Source organism: Pseudonaja textilis, chromosome Z (assembly GCF_049901715.1).
Source record: "Pseudonaja textilis isolate UNSWEBS1 chromosome Z, rPseTex1.2, whole genome shotgun sequence".
NCBI lineage: Eukaryota > Metazoa > Chordata > Lepidosauria > Squamata > Elapidae > Pseudonaja > Pseudonaja textilis.
In genome coordinates, this window is record NC_142008.1 from 91444788 (window position 1) to 91466572 (window position 21785).

Here is a 21785-nt window from a genome sequence, read left to right on the forward strand (position 1 = left end):
AACAAAACAAAACAAAAAACCCTTAAGTCATATACAAAAGGACTTTCCAGACTAAATGAGTTATCAGTCATTGGATCTTGTTTATTCTCTTTCTCTGGAGGTCTACAAACAGATAAACCAGTGAATCTTTTATTTACTGAGGGATGGACCGGATAACTAAGGTAATTTCCACTTTTACTTCTGTGATGATAAATTGCAATGCATCCTTCATTCTTCATACTTTTTTGCAGATATAAAATATTTCACCAAATTGCTATTACAAAGGCTTTCCCACCCTGCATTATAGAGACAAAAAATGGTCTTAAATTGTATAATTACACAATCCAATAATGGCTGGATTTTGTTCTGTATATAAACAAAGGAAGAAATGAAGCCATATGCAGTCTATCACAGGGTCAAATGTCTATGTGACTGGACTCTATCCTGACCTAAAATTAGGCACTAGACCTGATCCTTCAAAGCAAGCCACAAAAAAAAAACTGAATTAGAAAAGTCCATCTCTTATCACAAAATCTATTTTAAAAGATGAATGGTAATAATAGAAAATGTCTATCAACATCTGAGACACTTGAAGAATGTAAGCATTTATCATAGAGAAAAACTGATAACAAAAGAATGGAGAAAGAATATTGACATTGATCTCAGTATCTTGTTTGTCTGAAGAATTTATAGACATAAAAGCTAACTTTGAAACTTGTTAGCTTAGGAGGGTAATGTGCAGTTTAGCTTCTCTGGGTAGTTCACAGGAAAGAGGAGCCATTTATCCATGATTTCTTTTACACCATTCCACTTTTAATATCTATCATTCCAAACCTCACTGAAGTGAGGGGGAAGAAATTACAGATATATTGTTTTTAATTTCATGAAAGAGATTTACATAGGCCTTGTGGATCTAACTGTGAATTTTGGGGTTTTTTTGGGGGGGTTGCTCTTCTTTTCAGTCCACTGAAATGCTGGGGTAAGGGAGGGATTAGTTTTGAACTTGTCTTGTTTTTCTTTTAAATAATTCAGTTTTAGGGTGATGCCTCAATGAACTCAAACAGACAGTAAACACCTGGTGGAAATTTCACAAGCTAAAAATAGCACAAAACTTTCTGAATTCCCTACCAAGCATGAATGCAGAGTGCAAATTGGTTCACCTCTAAAAAGGGAAGCGAAGGGAAGGGCCATTCTTACGAAACAAAGACATGGAAAACTATTAAGATTTTTAAATATTGGAGCTTGCATCCAGGTATTTGAAGCAACTTTATAAAGCATAATAAATATTACATTGATGGTGGTTGGTGTTATTTTTCTCTTTTAAAGAGCCCATTCTAGATAAACTAGTTTCATAACAAATTCTGGAATAGTGAAGGGGATTTGGGAATTGTAGAATTTCAGCTCAGACACTTAGTTTAGCTTCATGGCTTAGTTTAGCTTCATGGGATTCCACAATCCCACCAATCATCACCATGGTTTATGACACCTCTTGCTGGTTTATGTCAAAAAATTCCATTCAGGAGAATGGATCCAGTTAATGATCATGTAATTCACTTAATGACTGTGATTTGCTTAATGAGCGCATTGACTCACCTTACAACTGTCATACAAACATAAAATTGAATCAAGTCATGTAGAGACTTGTTTAACAAATGCAATGATTTCCAGTCAAAATTCCAGACTCTATTATGGTCATTAAATGAAGACTACCTGTAATCTACTTATACAAAGGCAGCTGTGCAAAATCATATACAGTAGTTAGGTGCTCATATATATGATTTTTGCACCATGTTTGTTCATGTATGCATGCTGCTCTCTGTATGTATCTTTGTATGTTATCCCTGGCTCTGTGTCTATCTCTTTCTTTTCCTCTCCTATGGCTAAACATATATGCTTAACAATTAAATATCTTTAGAAAAGAAGACTTGCCTTTAGGGTGCGCCAAGGCTTGTATTAAGTGTTATGTATATTGAAAGAAGAAACACTTCACATCCTTTGATTTCTTAGGTATAGAATTATATTTTACTAAAATTTAAAAAAAGAAATGATAAAACCTGACTATGAGTTTCAAATCATGGCCACAATCAAAGGAAGGCCATGCCACTGTAGTGAATCAGGTTCCATGAATTTTTTTGAAGTTTTTAATCCTTTCTATAATTTCTATAATTGCTTGAGTGAAACTCTGCAGAAAAATATCAGTTGAATTTGCTACATCACCCCATAGTTATACCCTACTTTCATTTTTTTAAAAATACATTTTATTAACTTTTTTCAGCTGCACCCCACTTTCTATCTCAACAGGACGGTACACCAGATCTAATTTTCTGACTAGAAAAACACGGCATTTCCTTTCCTAGCACAACCACACGTCTTCTAAGGCAAGGGTGGCTGGAACCTCAGCTACAAGCCTAAATGTATTTTGGGCTTATTTTCCCACCTTCTTTGCTCCTCTTTCCTGCCCATAAAACACCACTATCACCACACCAGTTAATTTAAAAACCTGAAGTAGGAACACTTATGCTGCACTTATTTTTTCCTTTTTTGCATGCACCAAATAGATGATTTCAAATTCCCATGTAGAAAAGGCATATCTTTAAAGAAGTTGTTTGAAACTTCCACAGAGGTATTTGGACCATTTTGAATGAAGACACAAAAATTGTCTTCTTCATTTTCGTTTATGAGAATAAGTGACTTCTGTGCCCATTGTTGTTTGTCTCTTCTACATAGCTTTCTCTATTCTTTTTTTTTCTTTTAAAACAAAAGCCATTTCACATGCTCAGGCTTTCTTTATCTTATCGCCATGCTACTTTCAAAGACCTGTAGGAGTCCTATATAATATGAAATAATGCTTGCAATACTCCTTGACGCAAATTTTGGCATGGTTTCAATGTCACTGATAGGAACAGATACTACGCTTGATCTTAACCAAAAGGCCGAGAAGCGAGAAGTTTCAATGTCACTTATTACTAGGGGGAGCAAGTGTGTAGTAATATTGGAGAAAGAAATGTATTTCTATGCACAGGCAAGATACCCCCATTAATCTCTTACTTCTGGAGTGGGGTTCACACAAACATGTAGCTGTCCTTATTTCTCTGACAGGCAGTAGGTACAAATGCAGTCTATTTGTACAAGCAGGTGTGAACATGAGGAGGATTTGCATTCAAGATTCTCAGTTGCAACTTCTGTGCAAATGATTAAGACATTTTAAGAAGAGATTAGACAACAATTTGTCTGAACTGCTACAGGGCTTCCTGCTTGAGCAGAGGTTGGAATAGTAGACATCTAAGGTCCCTTCCAACTCTGTTATTCTGTTATTTTGAATGTAGTGTGATCATGGTGCAAACTGAAAGAGGATTGTGCATGTAGGATACTTATTTGCTTGAGAAAGACAAAACAAAATCTCTTACTCCAGCTGGATGGACAGCACTTTTCTAAGGACAGCATTTTATCGGAATGGGCACATGCTAGAAATGGCCTTGAAAATCTGTATTGATCAGTGCCAACAATAGCAATGACCAATTTGTTGACCTGTTGGTGAATAGCAATGACCTGTTCTGTTTTTATTTTTCATTCTTCACTTTATGCACTGCTAAGGAGGTTTCAGAAGACTCTGACCAAAATTTTTAATCTTGAATTAGCAGCACAAAATTAAGCTTAAATCTGTTGGCTGCTCAAAGGAATGGTTATGAACAATACTGATATGGAAAACTTAGGACTGATGTGAAAACCTAGACTTCAAGAGTCTAGGAAAAGTAGCAAAAATATATCATCTTTGGAAAAAAAATGACATATTTTTGCTAGGCTTCCTAAATTTTTGAAGTTTGGCTGGCCAGGATACAAAGGACTAGAGGGGAAGGGAATTTAGATGTTGGGACCTCCAGAATCAGTTTTGATTAAGTTGAAAAGTAAATAAAATAAATATGGTAGTAATGGGGGAGAGACTATTAGTGGCAATTGAAAAAATACATATTTGAAAATGATCCCCTTGGTTCACACAACATGCTAAGCAAGACAACAATGAGCTTCGGTAGTGTGTGCTTCGACATATTGTAAGAACCCAGATATTGCCATCTAATGCTGTGTAACACATTGTAAGCCATGATATTTCATATGTTATACAAACACACAACAGCAGTTAGCAGTGGAACAGAGAAATGTTAGAGTGACTTAGGCACCTTTAAGTGGTGTTTAAGTGGTTATAATGGGAAAGGGAGAAATTCCAATAATAGTAGCCAGGAATTTATCTTCTCTGGAAAAAGCAGTGGCTGTGCCTGAAACATGGTAAGTTCAAACCTGGCTGTCTTCTTCTGTTTGTTTTAATAGGTTACCTCTCTTCAGTGTGAAGTGTGCAAAATAGAATATATTAAACACATAAAATTGGTCCTTCTCCCTCCCTCCCTCCCCTCCCCCCCCCTTTTTTTTTGGCTTAAACTTTGATGTCTCTGCAGTGCAGGAAAATAAAGAGGAAGTTCACGACCTTTTCCTTTTTATCTGCCTTGTTGCTTATCACTTTTTTTGATGCATAGACAGTTACTGTTCTGCTAACTCTATAAAAGATAAAGACAACGTTTCCGAGCTAAATTCTCTTGGTGAAAAAAAAATTGAGTCGATTTGCACTGTGAATCCGTCCAAACTTGTAGTTTTTTTTTAACATGGAGAGGGTTTTTTTTCTTTCTTAAGATTCAGGCTACCACTGCCAATTTCAATCTAAAGCTTCAGTTAATGGCAATTTTGCAAGAACAAGTTAGATTGTAACCCAGGAGTCAAGATTTTACCATCTTCTGCTTTTGCCACCATGTACTTCCTGCCTCCCATCAACCAATCTTCATCCTGTGTCTGTTACTCCACAGTCTGTTTTTAATCCTCACCCCCATCCCCAATTTCCCACAAACATTGTTCTATGTGTCTAAAAGCCCAGCAGACCCATTCGGATTATGGAAGACATTGCTATATTGATGTCTTCATGATGATGCTATTACAGGTAGTCCTCAACTTACAGCAGTTCATTTAGTGGCCATAAAAAAGTTACAATGGCACTGAAAAAAGTGACTTAGAACAATTTTTCACACTTATGACCTTTGTTGCATCCCCATGATCACGTGATCAAACTTCAGATGCTTGGCAACTGACTCATACTTATGAGTGTTGCCATGTCTGAAGGTCACATGATCCTCTTTTGCTAACAAAATCAACAGGGAAGCCAGATTCATTTAACCATTGTTACTAATTTATCAACTGCAGTAATTCACTTAACAAATATGAAAAGAAAAGTTGTAAAATGAGGCAAATGTCATTTAACAAATGTTTCACTGAGCAACAGAAATGATGGGCTCAGTTGTAATTGTAAGTTAAGGACTACCTGTATAAAAAATAGAATTTTGGTACTTCATTTATTTAGTTAAAGTACATATATATTTCTGTCATAATCTGTTTACCAAATTATGAATTTTAGTTGTACAACTTCTACTTTACCTTCTCCTTCTCTTCCATTAGTTGAATTATATTCTTTCTCATCTTCACTGTTCTGTACATTTTCTGTTTCATGGTATGTGTTAGGACTCCCTTCATTCAAAATGTCCCGTAAACCTGGTACAGTTTTAATGAAAAGAAGACAAAGACAAATGATAAGGAAGATGATGAATCACTGTAGCAGGAATTTTGATGAGGTTTGAGACATTTAGGCTGTTCTTTAGGTACTGGGTAGTTTGAGTATTAAATGAAAGACGTGGTGGCTCAGAAGGGATGTGGTGGCTCAGTGGCTAAGATTCTGAGCTTGTTGATTGAAAATGGCAGTTCAGCAGTTTGAATCCCTAGTGCCGTGTAATGGGGTAAGCTCCCGTTACTTGTCCCAGCTTCTGCCAACCTAGCATTTTGAAAGCACATTAAAAATGCAGGTAGAACAATAGGGACCACTTTGGTGGCACCTGAACCTTTGGCATTTAGTCATGCCAGCCACGGAGTTGTCTTTGGACAGCACTGGCTCTTCAGCTTTGAAATGGAGATGAGCACCACCCCTTAGAGTCGGGAATGATTAGCACATATGTGTGAGGGGAACCTTTACCTTTACTTTACTCTGAGTATTGAATAATATAACATAGACTTAGTAGTAAGTGGTAAGGTAGGAAGATAAATAAATACATTGCTTTATATACTGTATATATAAAACTTATATATAATGTGTGTGTGTGTGTGTGTGCATGTGTATGTAGTGTGTGTGTGTGTGTGTGTGTGTGTGTCTATGTCTGTGTGTGTGTGTGTGTGTATGCATATGCATATGTATATGTATAAAGCTTCCCACAGGGAAGGTCTGTACCATTACCCAAAAGGGACCTGTCACAAGCAGGTAAGAAGTTTTCTTAAGGAAGGAAATGAGGAGAGTTTATTGACCCAAACCTGCATGTTCTCTCTGTTCTTGACAACGGCTGAGGTCCAGGCCAACTGGGGAATCTAGAACAGGCAAACACAAAGAAAGAATTCAATCCTTGTAAACTCTGTACTGTATCACTTCAGTAGTGCAAATGGGTATGGATTACATGGGCTCAGAACTGTACTATTATTTTGAAAACTGGCCTTTCACATTAATGGGCAAGAAACAGCATTAGATAAAATTCTCTCAGGGCAAGACGATAAGTTAATAAGGAAAACCTATAAATTTTTATTGGCATATAAATTGGAAGAAGAACAGATAAAAAAGAGACAATGGTGACATGGGCTAGAGATTTTGGATATAATATAAAATTAGATCAATGGCAAATATTATGGGAGAGGAACAAAAATATTATGTTTGCCACAATATATAAGGAGAATTTATTTAAAATGTTTTACCGATGGCACCGCCTGGCAGCTAGGCTGGCTAAAATGTATAAAAATCAATCCCCAAAATGTTGGAAATGTTTGACAGAACAAGGCACATACTATCATGCATGGTGAAACTATCAAAAAAGCACAAGAGTTTTGGCACGGGATGGGGAAGTGGTTGGAAGAAATGATAGGATTTAAAATAGACCATAGACCAGAATGTTTCTTATTGGAAATTATACCAAAAAATATAAGAAGGAAGAGTTATATTTGATAATATACATCATCACTGCAGCAAAAATGGTATTTTTCCAGAAGTGGAAAGAGAAAGAAATGCCTAGTGAAGATGAAGTAATAAATAAAATTTTGATTAGTGCTGAAATGGATAGGTTATAACACTAGAGATGAAAAATAAGGATGAATCAGAATATAATTTGGAATAGATTTTACTATTGGTGGGGACAGAAAGGAAGGGTTTAAGATTGAAAAAAGTTGTTAAGAGGACATCTGTGATCATGAGATTTAAATAATACCAAGAATGTTGGAAGATACAAGGATGTATAAATGTATATATGTGTACATATATGTACAAATGTATATAAGATCTATATTCTATTATATTTCACTAGAATGATGACCCAAAATTATGTCAACACGATTCCACCACGTTCAATGTTTTTTAAATGTTATGTTTAATGATTTTTTAAAAGAAAAACTGTATTATTTTTTGAAAACCAACCTTTCATAGAGCAATATGTCTTGTGATACCTGCAGTGTAATTCATGTAACAAACTAAATATGGTCCCAGACTTCCAAGTGCAAATAAATTATCAGAAGAGAACACAGAAATTTCACTCCTAAAGTAATGCATGTAATTTCTGGGTAGATTCTGATGCAAAATTTAATGAATGTCTCTGCAGGCTGAGCTTAGTGCAAATTTGCATTTTTATTGCATGGTCGTGGCTACATTGTGACTTCTTTGACCTCCTCTGTGGATGTTCCTGAAATTTACTTAGGACAAGGTTGGACAATCTGTATCTCCATGCCATGTATGCACCCCAGTACAAGATCATTTTGAAGTTTGGGGGCAAATTACTCAATTGCCGCTTTTTCTTTTTTTTAAAAAAAATAAGAAGATAGGAATGGAAAGGAAAGACCTCTGAGAGGTCCACCATTTCCATCCCAGGCATGAATCAACCCAGGCACAAAAGAGAAGCTTTTACTCCATCCAGCACTCCTCAATTGCTCAGCCACTTCCCATCCATGACATATCCCAGTAACATGGCCTGGTGTTTTTAACAGACCAGTCGTGTATGATCTACCACTGCCTTGGATGAAGATTAATCAAATTTTCCTCTTTTAAAGGTTATATTACAGTCTCCCTTTTTAAGTTAATTTCTTCCTTTCACTCCACTTTTTATCACCTTATCAAAGAATCTGAAAAATCTTAAAATCTTGATCCTGGCTGTTACATAACTGTGAAGTTTAGTTCACTTGAAGCAGCAGGAAAGTGTTAACCGCTTCCCTTGCATTACCACTAAGGTTTATGGAACATACATGAGGCCTCTGCAACCTCTGAGTATACAAACTTTGATAACTGAAGACCTTTCCAAACCATTATCAAAACACTGCTTTTATTTCCCTAAGAAAACTAAGTAATTTTGGGTGGGGGAGGTAGGGGGGTTCCAGAATTAGGAATACAGTGTTAACATGGAATAGTTTGAGTGAGGGGAATTTAACCCAATTTCTTCCCCCAAATGTCTTCACCCCTTGTGAGAAAAATGGACTGTAGCCTAAACTGTAACGTTTTAATTGTTCCTGTTTCCAGATTATTTTTAAAATCTGTATTCATTAGATATCACTTGAAAATAGGTAGCTGGTAAATCTGTACAATATTTGTCAGATACCACTTTAAAAAATAGGTACCTAATACTGTGGACTTCGAGAAAAAAAACCCTCTCTGATAGTGATTTTGTTCATCTCCATATCACTCCAAATAGGATATATATACCAAGACACACAATATTTGCCAAATAACAATAACAGAAATGCATTGGAAAAATTGTTTTTACATAACTGAAAGATCAAGTAAAGCCAACCAGGTCTTGAGCAATAAGTCAGAAACTGATGGCCACTCATCATTACCTTCCTCAACAATTGTTTCTCACATGTAAACTATGGATAGATGGCATCATATGGAGCCTTATTTGAATGTGAAATCCAGAGAACTTCTTTGCAGAAGCACTCTTGAAAGCAATGTGCAGAACAGCAGCATAACACACAAAGAAGAAGGGGAATATCTCTACACATGTAATTGTTTCTTTTTTTCTTGTAATTATGGATTGAGGCGCTCTCATCCCATGTGAGAAAATAAGGTGTTTCAAAACGCTTTCAAGGACAGCCAGAATCTTTTCTGAAATTAAACAAAGCAATTTTTTTATTTATTTCTCTCCTTTTCTTTGATATTTGCAGAATTTAGCTAATAATCACCAAGTTTAGGAACATGTTGGTCCATTGCCACCAAAACAATATGTATCTTTCGGTTTTTCATATTTTAAAAAAAGCGTGGATATAGTTTCTCCGGGTTTGATGTTTGAGAGGATTCTACATTCCTGCACAATAAATAAAAACAGCAGGTGCAGATCCTACTTCAACCATCTGCCCTGTGAGGACTTCTGAAGCAAAGAATGCTTGCAAATTGACCACAACAGCTTTCTTTTTTTTACAAGTAAAGCGGAAAAAAGCTAATAATGTTTGATATCAAAAATGAAAGTGATTGTACTTATTATAGAACAGCTGCAGCTTAAGGATGTAACAAACTCAGTAACATGTAACAAACTCAGTTATCTGAGAACTGAGACTGTATTGAGAGAGAACATATTGAGAGAGGGTTGTCATAGAAGAGAAAGGAAAAACTTCCCTGAATTTTAGGTCAATGGTTTTTGGATGTATGTACCCAATGATCAGTATGCATAGCTGCTCCATCAACTCACTTCAGAGGTTTAAATTATAGAGAGAAGCTAAAATGAAGGCTGAAAACTGTCAGCGATAGCAACTTTCACTCACAGAGTTTTTAAATGGTGACCTCAAACTTTCTCTGGGACAAAAAGAAAAGAAGGGTGGGGGTGGGGAGAGAAATAGACATAAATTTCAGGGAGACATCATAGTAAGATTTATTCCCAATAAGAAAAAAAATCATGGGAGGGATTTGCCCAAGAAATAAGCAAACTAAAGGACAACATTTAGGGTTTTTACTAATGTCTGCTAATTCATCTGATATGAAGAAAAACACTTAGTCCTAAGGCCTCACATTTGTAGGTTGTACAAGATAACGTTTTAATGATGTAGATGTTCATGTCTAGATGTCCATAGAAGGCATGCATTCACCAATAATGTGGACCTTCCCTTTGCAAACACATTTCCAATGTCAATTAACTCCTTTATTTCCACCTTTAAGACCTGGGGCAGACCTTCAAAAACTATAAATTAGCTTTATATATGAAATAGGCAAATCTTCAATTTGGCTACTTCAATAGTCTCTAAAGAATAACTAAAAGCCTAGTACAGTATTTAAAATGAGGAAGGGCCAAATCATACACCTAAACCTACCCTAATCTGCAGAGGCCAAGAAAACCACAAGGACAAAAACAGACCCATGGATGGTAACTCTTCATTCATAGGGAGAAGAAAGCAACTGTGGTTGGGGAACCAAAAGGAATCAGATCTAGAATCTGGAAAGCCCTCACTAAGGATATCATTAAGTACCGCTCCTTCTTCATGCTATCATTCCCAACATTTTCTATTAAAAAAAATAATGGTGTGCCAGGTGATGTTTTTGTTATTTACATTTGTATAGCAGAATATTTCAACTTCGTATTTTAATTTCTTTTTTTTCCAGAAAATAAAAATGGATCTAATCTTTTACAGGAATATGTGTATATATATATATATATGGATATATATCGCCCTGTAAAAGATTATATATATATATATATATATATATATATATATATATATATATATATATATATATATATATATATATAATTTTGGGATTATATATATAATCTCCCTGTAAAAAAGAAATAGGGAAGAGTTTGACAGAAAGACTTAAAAGCTTATTAAAAAAATTTTAGCTCTCCCTTTCCCTAGAACATTATATTTTAATATATATATTATCAGTACCTAACAACAAGTCAAAAGTTTGCATGCTCAGAAATCTTTGTTTTTCATATTTTTTCCTCTTCTTTTCTCTTTCTTCTTTTGAAGCAAAGAAATCTTAGTCTTTGCATTAATATTTTGTATTATACTTGCCCATTTTCTTGCTCTGCAATAATAAGCTGAATTTTTGGCTAGTCTCAAATATAATGCTTTGGGATAGGACAACAAAGCAACATTAAAAAATATTGGGCCACATTTTTGAGAAAATCTAAATCTTCAATTTCAAGGAAAAAGTATACTCCATGCTGGATTAAATAAAATGGAAAGAATGCAACTGGAAAATAAATTATTTTGTTTCTGACACTAGGACGACAAAGACATCTGCCTTTTTTTTGATTATGTTGATCCAAAAAGTATATTTTAGACTAAATACAATCTGAAAAAAGCAGTGTAGTGGTGTTTTACATTTATACACAGGCATAAAAACATACATTTTAAATCCTACTGTTCAGTTCATAGGTTTGCATATTCCTCTCACAAATTGAACACACAGACATAAAAAGTATATTTGTTTTGATGTGTTAGTACCAATTCACTAGATGCAGAGACTTTTTAAAGGTGTAGCACACTTTAAAAACTGTTTGGCATCATGCAAACATTGTTGCCAGAACCAAATCATGTTGACTGAGAGGAATTCCCCACTGTTTTCAAAGAAGCTTTCTTTTAAATAAGCATATGAAATTTCACTTTTGTGACACATAAATTTTTGAGAGCCAAATTCACTTGACAGATAGGATCGCTTTATATCACTTATGGAATTATAGTGATGAATTCAACCTGTTATGCTGGATATAGAAATTCACAATTTACCTGTTTGTTTGTTTTTATCTTGGAATCCAAAACTCTTAACATTACCAGGTAACGTTTATTACAGGTAACTGATTTTATTATCTTGATTGCAACAGCAATTTTAAACTTTAAAATTAAAACGTTAGAAATATGCAATATTTTTACAATTTTGTTTCTGAAATTATATCCTGATGTAACAAATAAAGAGGAAAATGGAAATTGTATAATACTGGTGAGAGCAGCCAGATCCTATTCAGTATAGACTTACTTGTGGAAGGATTTTGATAATAGTTTAACTAAATCCCTTCTAAAGGTTCTAACCTATGATAAATATTTTCTATTAAAATAATTCCTAATGTACTACTCAACAAAAAGCATGTACTGCAAATATATAATTCATGTTTTGAGAAGCTATGAGAACCAGAAAAAAAGGTAAGCTTTATCTTCTAGTTTTTACATTTTAGGATGTTCTTTGCAGATTTAGAAATACAGCCGTTATTTTGGAGGGAGGGGAATATGTCTCTTGGTAATATCTTTGTAAATCTTATCATTCTGCTAGAAATATATTGGTTGGTTCAATATAAGAACCAGAATTTAAGAAAAATAAAACTCCTAATAACAGAGGCATAGGAACAGAGGCATAGAAAGCAAAACTATTGTAAATTGAGAAAAGTAAGTAAGAAATTGGAGAAAAAAATTATCATTCTGACAGAGTGTTGGTAAAAGTTAAAATCTGGAAAGGGGGGAGGTTGTTGCTTAAGTGGGTGATGAAAAGGAATTAAATTTTAAAGCAAAAAATACTTTTTAGAAATGGATAACTCAAATTACAATGTTTGCTGAAAAATAAAAGAAACTTGAGTTTTGCTAAAATAAAATCAGCAGTATTTCAGTAAATCTCTCACCTTCCATTTATTTTATTTTTTTGGCAGCAGCACCTAGTCAGAAAGCTTCTCTCCAGGGTCCAGGGATTCCACTGAACTTCAGAAAGGAAGGAAGATTCCCAAATAGGCAGGTTTCAGATTAAAAAAAAAAAAGGAGCTGGGTGGCATTGCAATAATGAGATGACAAGGACCGGAAATGGTTAGAAGTTGTGTAGAAACAGGGCGCCCTCAAGCTGTGAGGAAGGTAGTCCAGTGCGTGTAAATCATATTCCCGAACCATGATAATTGTAAAGTTGTTATTATTCATTCCAGGCTACAATTGTTTTCCAAACTACTGTTAAAGGAAACACAATTCCTCTAGCACTAAAAGTACTTTTTTTGTGATGCTTTTAAAAAGGAGGAATCTGATAGGGCTTAATTCAGTCATAAAACACTACCTCCTAATCAGAAAGCCTTCTATTTTGTCAGACAGAATAAAAATAAATTTATTTTTTTTCTTTCTTTCTTTCTCTCTGTCTTAGGATTTGGTAAAAACAAAACAAAAAAAAGTTCCTCAGGTTGTTATTCATCTTAGATTTGCCACAAGTTTTTGTTATTTAAGATCAGCCTGTTTTTCCATTTATAGTTACATTGCATACAGTTCTGCCACCCAATATTCATCACCACTCTCTGCTAACAACAATCTCGGTTGTGGCAACAATCCCATCTTGCAAAAGGAGAGAATCATCCCTAAGGGGTCACACACCAGAAATATGAAGCATTGGCTGAATCTATTGAGTCCAGCAATTAACTGAGGGCTTTAGAAGCTATATGTTCTTCTCCTGAAAACTGAGTATTATTATATGGGGCATTTTGCAGTAAACAGATAGGCATCAGGCCACCAGAGCTAAAGTTAATATGTCCACAAAGAATCCCAACATTCTCTGGAGTTCAACCTAGTTGAAAACCAGTAAAGGAGAAAGGTTGTCATGGTTACAGTTGGTTGACAGTTGGAATGTCATGTGAGCATGGAAGGGAACATCTTGTTCTTTTTTCTTCTGTATGGACAGAAGGCTGTCCGAGTAGGAGGAAGGATGGGCCCTCTCTTGCACTATGCAAGGTGGCAACACTTGGTTAACTCTTTCTCTCTGCATTGTCCTGAACCTACTCTTCCCTGCAAGGTTTGTGCTGAATGGTTTCATGGCCCCAGAGCAAGGTATATGGCATCTTATAAATTGTGTGTATAAAGCAAAGGTGGAGGACTTCTCTGCAGAAGGCCTCCATATTCCTCTAAAAACGGTGAGAGCACTAGAAGGAACATGGCTAATTTGGGAGTGGTGGGTGGGAGAGTCAATTTTTTCCCAACAGAAGAGGGCAAATCATTATAGTTCCCACTTTAAACATTTCCCATAAGCAACAGATCAATATGCACAATGAAGAAATAATGAAAAATGCTGTGGATTTAGTAGCATGTGTACATTAAACATTCCAAGATTCTATTTAATTTGGAAAATGAGAGGTGTTGAATTATAACATGGTCTAAAAGCTGCATGCTTTTAATGCAAAAGATATGCTCTTTAAGCACTGAATATATTATGTATGTATTAATGTATGTATGTATGTATGGTATTCAGCTTTGTTCAGGTATTTTCCCACGTCATTATAGTTGTGCTTTAAAAGTTGTAGCGATGTTCCGGCAGAATCTCATTTGACATCATCAGGCTTGTGTATTGGGTTCGTCTGTATATCAGGCTTTGCAGCTGTTTCTCTTTTAAATTTGATGCTAGCCTCATGCTTTGTTAGAATGTTTTTTTTCTTCATCCTGATTGGTTGGGAGTCTTGGTCTGTGTTTATTGGTCTTGGAGTTTGCTGTGTTCTGCTTTATTGGTGTTTCTAATATCTTATGTATGTTTTGTAGCGTTGTTTTGTCTTAATTGGCTGGCAACATTATGTTTCGTGTATTGGGGGCTTTTAGCGTGGCTTGGCTTTGGGTGAATGGCCGGCTATTGTTTATTAGGAAACTAGGTTTCATCTGGGTGGCTGGTTGGGGTGTGTTTGGGCTAGAGGTATCAGGCGGGGGGTTTGTTTGTGCCCAGGTGTTTGCTTGGCTTGTGGTGTGGAGATTTTTTTGTTTGTGAGTGCAGGCTTCCAGATAATTGACAGTCTGGTGGAGTCATCTCTTCTATTCATGCTTTCAGGTCTTTTTTCAATATCATGTTTTTGTATTTACAAATGTGCTTTTTTATAAATTTACAGCCCATAATTAAGATTCTATTTTTTTGAAATAATAATTTGTTTTATTTTTATCTTTTATCTTAATTCCTTTTGGGTTTATAATTTATTATTGTAGATTTCCAGGATACATTGCACACGACAGAAATTCTTTATGATGCCTCTGTTTGTTTAATTATTCTCTGATTTATCCTGATTAAGTTTTTCTGCTTAAAGTCAACATATGGAATTTAAAAAGCATTCTGAGAAAAAAATGCAAAAGATTAAAGACTAGATCTTTATTTCCCTGAAGTACATTCAGTTTTCTTTAACCTTGGAGTGATTTTGGGGGATAGGTTTTTTCTTCTTTAAGAAACATGATTCTCCTTGGAGGCTTATCAGTAGTTTCTCTGTTAAAAGATTCCTAATGGTTATTTTCCATAGAGTTTGTTCATCAGTGTGAAGTCTTTGACCCAGCCTGCAGTTGGTTAGTGTAGGTATTTGCTTCCTCAACTTGAATAAAGCAATGGTGAGATACAAATAACCTGTGCAATGCCCCTGGTACATCCTAGATGTATCTTAGATACATATTTTTAGAATCCTAGAATTAACCTGCAACATCCAGCAATTTTGTGGGAAAGGAATTCTTAATACAAATGTTCAGCCATTGTATCTAGTTATTATTTAGATTTTTTATCCCACATTTATTATACTCAAGTCAGCCAATACGTGCAAATGGCTCCTATTTTCTCCACAGCAATCCTTTGCATTGGGTTGAGTTGGGCTGAAAGACAGTGATTGAACCAAATTATCCAGCAGGCTTTCATGCTTAAAGTGGCAATATAACTCACAACCTCCTGGTTTCCAGATCAGCACCTTAACCACTACACCAAACTAGCTCAAGTATTTATTGACAATGGAAAGTTTTGAAACTCCTATACTAACGTTCAATACGTTAATGTGCACATTAACTCCCCAGAGCAGATCCTTAAATACCAGCCCTCATTCCCAAAATAAGCTACCTACAACCAAAAGCATCAAAGGAAATTTTCTTTTTTTTTTTTACAGCTGGGTAATCTTTGAGCTATATTTAAAGTTTAATACTTTAGAAATAATAATTTGCCAACTAAGTGTGTTGGGGGGAGGGGGAACCCTGCAAGTTTATCTATACTGACTTATAGGTTTGTAATCAAGCAGTAACTATCAAGTATGTATGAAAAATTCCAGGTTTGGAAAAGTATATGATTATATGATACAGCAGAAATAACTATTAAAAGTGCAAATAGGTGGATTTTTTGGTTCCATATGATTACATAGTTAGCTACCATCTCTGAAAAAAATGCTATTTTTTATCCAAAAACCTTATTTGTAAAATATTTATATGGAGCAATAAAATATTTCAAGTAGTAATACCTGTTCTTTAATAATTAACTTTTTTAGGAGTAAGCAAAATCTTTCCTATTAACTCCAGGGCAATGGCTGTCAGGTAATATATGAAAAGCCTAGAAGCATATCATTTGCTTAAACTGGGTTTGTCCAAAAGCAACAAATAGAGGTCAAAAGTGAAGGTATAGTGGTAGCTTGACTCACAAGGCAAAGTCTATGGTCCCACAACTAATGGAGGATTAAAATAACTACTTAAGAATGAATTGAAAAATATTTATGAAAATTATTTAATCCAGTAGTTCTCAACCTTTTCCTTACCAAGGACCTCATTTGTGGCACTGGACCTTGACCACAAAACCTCAAGACTTAATTCAATATTTAAATCATAACATTTCTTCAAGCATTCACAGAACCTTTATGAAGACATCGTGGTCACTGAGAAGCAGTGGTTTAATGCTTAACACCACCCACAATGGGTAAAAATTATTTTGGTAAAAATGAAAACATTTGCATCAGGGAAATTGATGTAATAAAAAGCAATATCAAGACAATTTGCATAGTGAAGGCTTTGAGAAATGTATATTTAACCGGGTACATTAGGGGAAGTGGTAACTAAAACTTTTGTTTAAAAACATGCTAGAAATATATTTTGAAGTGGCAAAGTTCTTGAAAGCAAGCATTTACACAAGTCTACTCTGAATGATAAACATTTAATACTTTTATTTTTCCTGCAATAGGAAATGGAGTGGACGGAACACAGTATTCTGTTAAGTTAATTAAAAAGAATTATATATATGGCAACATTAATCATAAAGGTAACATATGTTTTTAATGAAAAACTAAGATGATGCAAGGAATGAATATGTATTCTGGAAACAGGAATTTTTGGAAGATCAAGGAAATAAGCTCAAATTATTGACCCATAAAAAGCAAATTTCTTTAGGGCAACTAAAACCAAGAATGACATTCTATATTCTATAACTGAGGTAGTCCCCAAGGATTACTTGTTTAAAGATCTGAAATCCTTCATATTCCAGGCCAATCATCATTGTTAACAGAACACCAGAGGTGGTATTCAGCAGGTTCTGACCTGTTCTGGAGAACCAGTAGTGGAAATTTTGAGTAGTTCAGAGAACCGGCAAATACCACCTCTGACTGGAGATTTTACAGTATCCTTCCCCTGCCACGCCCATCAAGCCATGCCCACAGAACCGGTAGTAAAAAAAAATTGAATCCCACCACTGCAGAACACTTTCTATATTTGTTGAAAACATTTCTAGAGCAGCCACTGGGTTCCTTTGGTTGGTAACAACCCACAAAAACCGATTGAAATGAATCAAAGGTGTTGGTTCGCCTCCAGGAACAGGGCAGCACACAGTTGGGATGCCACAGCAGAGAAAGCTCTGTCCCATATCATCCCCAAACTGCAGAAACTACTGCTGAAAAACTACTGCTGAAACTACGGCTGAAAAAAGAAAATAGTGCGCTTTTATAGCAAACTATATTTTATATATATAGATATATACATATATACATATATACATACATACATATATATATATATATATATATATATATATATATATATATATTCTTAAGGTTTGCGGATACTTACATGTATGGCATTCAGCTTTGTTCGCGTATTTTCCCACGTCATTGTAGTTGTGCTTTAAAAGTTGTAGCAACGTTTCGGCAGAATCTCATCTGCCATTACTGCCAGAGTAATTTACTCTGAGAAGCACAGAGCAGAAGACACAAGCCTGAAGATGATGAATGAGACTTCATTGAAACGTTGCCTAGATACTTCCAATCTTATGGAGAAAACCCGAATAACCAAAGACCCACATACAAATACCCACAAGAACCTCAGAAAACATTATATATATATATATATATATATATATATATATATATATATATATATATATATATATATATATATATATAATTTTCAGAAGCCTGATGATGGCAGATGAGATTCTGCCAAAACATTGGTACAACTTTTAAAGCACAACTACAATGACGTGGGAAAATACCCGAACAAAGCTGAATGCTATATATATATATGTGCGTGTGTGTGTGTGTAAATTTTTAGAGTATAAAGCAAAATATAGAATATAAAGCAGGAATTTGGATCCTGAAATCAACAGAAATTAGAGTTTAGAAAAATAGGCAAATTCCTACTGATAAAATATCAACATCTAGTCTCTTAGATTATTGTTCCCTAAAATAGTAAATCTGTATCTGAGATGTATTACTACAGACCATAGAAGAAACCAAAAGTTTTGCATTTTCCCCCACACAAAAATCTGTTACCATAAAGTGTGAGTATGTGGATCAATCTTTCCCAACGTTTGCAAGCAGAAAATTCTTGGCAATAGGCTTTGAGTATCGTGGAATTGTTTTGTGTTCAAAGCAATTATTCTGAATGCGAAGCAATTCTGTGTTCAAAACATTTTCCCAAAGCAATCAATTTCACAATCAAATCAGCAGTTTCACACAAAGAATAGGAGATTGTGTAAAGAAAATAGTTTTAACAATAGGGGTGGGGGAGGTAAATAGGCTGAGAATATTTATTCCTGATGGAAAACATTAAGAACAATGTTTCTCGGCATCAGGAACTTAAAGATATATGGACATCAACTCCCAGAATTTCCCAGCCGGCATATATTCTTAAAATTCCCCAGCAATCAGTTATGTTAAAATTGCTGAGGTTGAGAAATACTGATTTAGGCCACTGAGTCCTACCACTATCTCAGAATACAAATCCAAATTAAAGAATCCCTGACAGATGGCTGACTAGTCCTCATAAACATTTTCAGTGAAGTGAGTGATCATTTCTCTGAGCAATTGATTACATCGTTGGATTGCTCTTATTCAGAGAGATGTAAGTTCTACTTCACTGGATGTGTGCTCAGGGGGAAGTTAAGGGAAGCTTTAATTTTCTCTGTGTTGTCATTTTGCACAATAGCTATGGAAGATGCCTGTTTCATCTTCTTCTGCAGTCAATGTTTATGTCAGAGTGCACAGAAACAGCCCCTATCTTGTCTGCATGGATTTGCCTCTTTCACAAAGTGAAGTTATAGACCCTAACTATCTCTGGATTGGACCAAATGGACAGAACCTAAAAAGTAAGTTACATTTTTATCAAGAGATCAAAATATTTATCAAATATCTATCAAAATGGTCCTGCAAGCTCTATTTGTTCTGAAAATGTTATAGTTCTGTATGGCATACAAGATATATGAACAATATCAGTAATAATAACAACAATGTACAAAAGCTGTAAACATGGTGCTTGGGAAAATATGTTTTTTTCCTCAAATTCAGTTGATAGAGGCGTGAATCAGGAAGTGGGGGCAGGAGAAACTCCAGCAGACTGGTCTATTCCAAAGCAAACACAAGCAATGGATAGAATTGCAGGAATGTAAATCCCATAAATTTCCAAAGTGCCTGTGAAAATAAAAATCGAGAAGAGTCTTAAGGGAAAGAAAAGTAGTTTAGAACAAAACTCATTCAGAGGCCACTCTAACTTACAACAGTGGTATTTACGACTAGTCCTCAAACTTATGTCAGTTGCACTGTCCCTACAGTCATCGATCACAATCCAGGTGTTACGTATTACCAAATATGGCTAGAGAGTGGAGTCAGCTAACAGACTCCACTCATTGGCCCAGCCACTGGCGGGAGAAATAAAGCCCCATTAGTGGCTGAAGCTTTGGACAGTGCCAGTTACAAAAGCCAGCGCCTGCCGCTGCTGAGCGGCTTTTTTTCACTTACACTCGAATAAAGAAACTGTTACCTGTTCCTGCCATGTCCTGTCTCTTATTCCCATGGACCCATTTAACACTGGCGATGAGGGTGGGATCCTGAACTGCAGAGAGAACAAAGGACACCTCGCAACCCAACCGACTGACGTGGCACAACACTCAACCAGCCTGGCACACTGCCTGATGGCTATTCCCTATGACCTGGCAAAGGAGAAATGGTCCTCATACATGGGCCAATTCAACTTGCATCTGGAAGTCAATGGACTCCAAGCAGCCCCCAACGTGCAGAAAAAAGCATTGTTCCTGACCTACTGTGACACCAAGATATACGAGATGGCAGATGCCCTGGTAGCAGATGACCTGCAAAATGTGTCCTGGGACGAATTCCAACAGGCCCTCAAGGGACACTACAACCCATCTCCCTCCTATCTGGCAAGCCAATATGACCTCTACATGTGGAGCTAGAGAGAGGGGGAAACGATAAATGCATTCATTTATTTGCAGAAGATAGCAAAAAACTGAAGGTTCCTGGACACCAAAGGGATGATCAGAGATCAAATCAACCTGGGAACAAAGGATCCAGCACTCCAAAAGAAACTCTGGTCCCAAGAGGATGTCTTCTTCAAAGAGGCCATCGATGCAGCATGAGCTGCAGAGTCCTCCGATAACTCGGCAGCATGAACTAGAGGGATAGGGAGGATCCATACAACTGCGACTGATCACCATCCCAACCGAAGCAACTCCACCTCCGAAGCAAGCGAGGATGACAACGGAGACATGCACAAGCTGAAGTCCAGTAAACCAGGCGGGAAACCAGGAAATAGAGTGCGGGGGTTGCAGAAGAAACCACCTCCACTCGGCATGCCAATTTAAAGACACTATCTGCAAAGATGTGAGCACACAGGCCACATCACGGAGGTATGCCGAGCAGCAAACAAGGCAGGCAGGCATCATCACCCACGAGGCAACATGGCCACCAAGGGGTGGTGGGGGTGGTGGAAGACCCCTGGTGGGAAATTCAAATGGAGAGATGATGCCAGGGAAGAAGAAGCCCACTTCACCTTCATTGGCTAAGCACAGACCCAGGTGAGACACGCTGATGCCTACAAGGCCAACAAGGTAATGGCTACAGTCTCCATCGAGGACAAGCCCTGCTGCATAAAAGTTGACTCGGGATCCTACATATCCATGATCTCATGGGACACCCTCAAAAGACTCCAACCCAAGCTGCATCGCAGCCAATTGGAACTGCAGACTATCATCGTAAGGAACAATCAGGGCTGCCGCCTACCTGTCCTGGGCAGGAAAACAGCCTACATAGAATACGGAAAATTTCAAGGAAGCCTGACACTCACCATGGTAGACTAGAACCTGCCAAGCCTACTAGGAAGAGAATGGTTCCAGCCGCTACAGATCAACATCATTGGTATGCACGCAGCAAAGACCACCCCACTGGGCCCGGCAGCAGACATCGCAGAACTGGAATGGAAATTCAGCGAGGTCTTCAATGACAAACTGGGCAAGTACATGGGGACCCCAATATCATTTAATTTAGACCCCAACATTGCCCCAGTCTGACTCAAGCCATGGTGTGTCCCATTTGCTCTCTGGCCCAAGGTCAAAGAGCAACTAGATAAATTAATTGCCCAAGGGTTCCTCAAGCTGGTGGACCCAAATGGGAGACCCTAATCATCACCCCAATTGGTTCCTCGAGCCAAATGGGAGACCCCAATCGTCACCCCAGTCAAGCCAGATGGGTCAATCAGGATTT

General features: G+C 36.5%; 2 protein-coding genes and 1 pseudogene across 3 annotated transcripts in view; 1 reads left to right on the top strand and 2 right to left on the bottom strand.

The window, feature by feature from the left end:
• Positions 1-12828, bottom strand: part of IKZF3 (IKAROS family zinc finger 3) — a 46964-nt gene extending 34136 nt beyond the window's left edge. The window contains exons 1-3 of the mRNA XM_087918418.1: positions 12690-12828; positions 6373-6426; positions 5452-5565 (exon numbers count right to left, since the gene is read on the bottom strand). Coding sequence (XP_087774544.1) covers positions 5452-5565; positions 6373-6426; positions 12690-12696 — 175 coding nt within the window. The 5' untranslated portion in view covers positions 12697-12828. The remainder of the gene's footprint in view (positions 1-5451; positions 5566-6372; positions 6427-12689) is intronic.
• Positions 2800-2924, bottom strand: LOC113447416 (U2 spliceosomal RNA; annotated as a pseudogene).
• Positions 11633-21785, top strand: part of ZPBP2 (zona pellucida binding protein 2) — a 30928-nt gene continuing 20775 nt past the window's right edge. Inside the window, exons 1-3 of one of the 2 annotated variants that reach the window (XM_087918419.1) lie at positions 11633-11856; positions 16982-17059; positions 19250-19375. In XM_087918419.1, the coding sequence (XP_087774545.1) occupies positions 11781-11856; positions 16982-17059; positions 19250-19375 (280 nt within the window). In that variant the 5' untranslated portion in view covers positions 11633-11780. Of the gene's footprint in view, positions 11857-16981; positions 17060-19215; positions 19376-21785 lie in introns of both variants that reach the window. The other variant, XM_087918420.1, reaches the window with a different exon arrangement.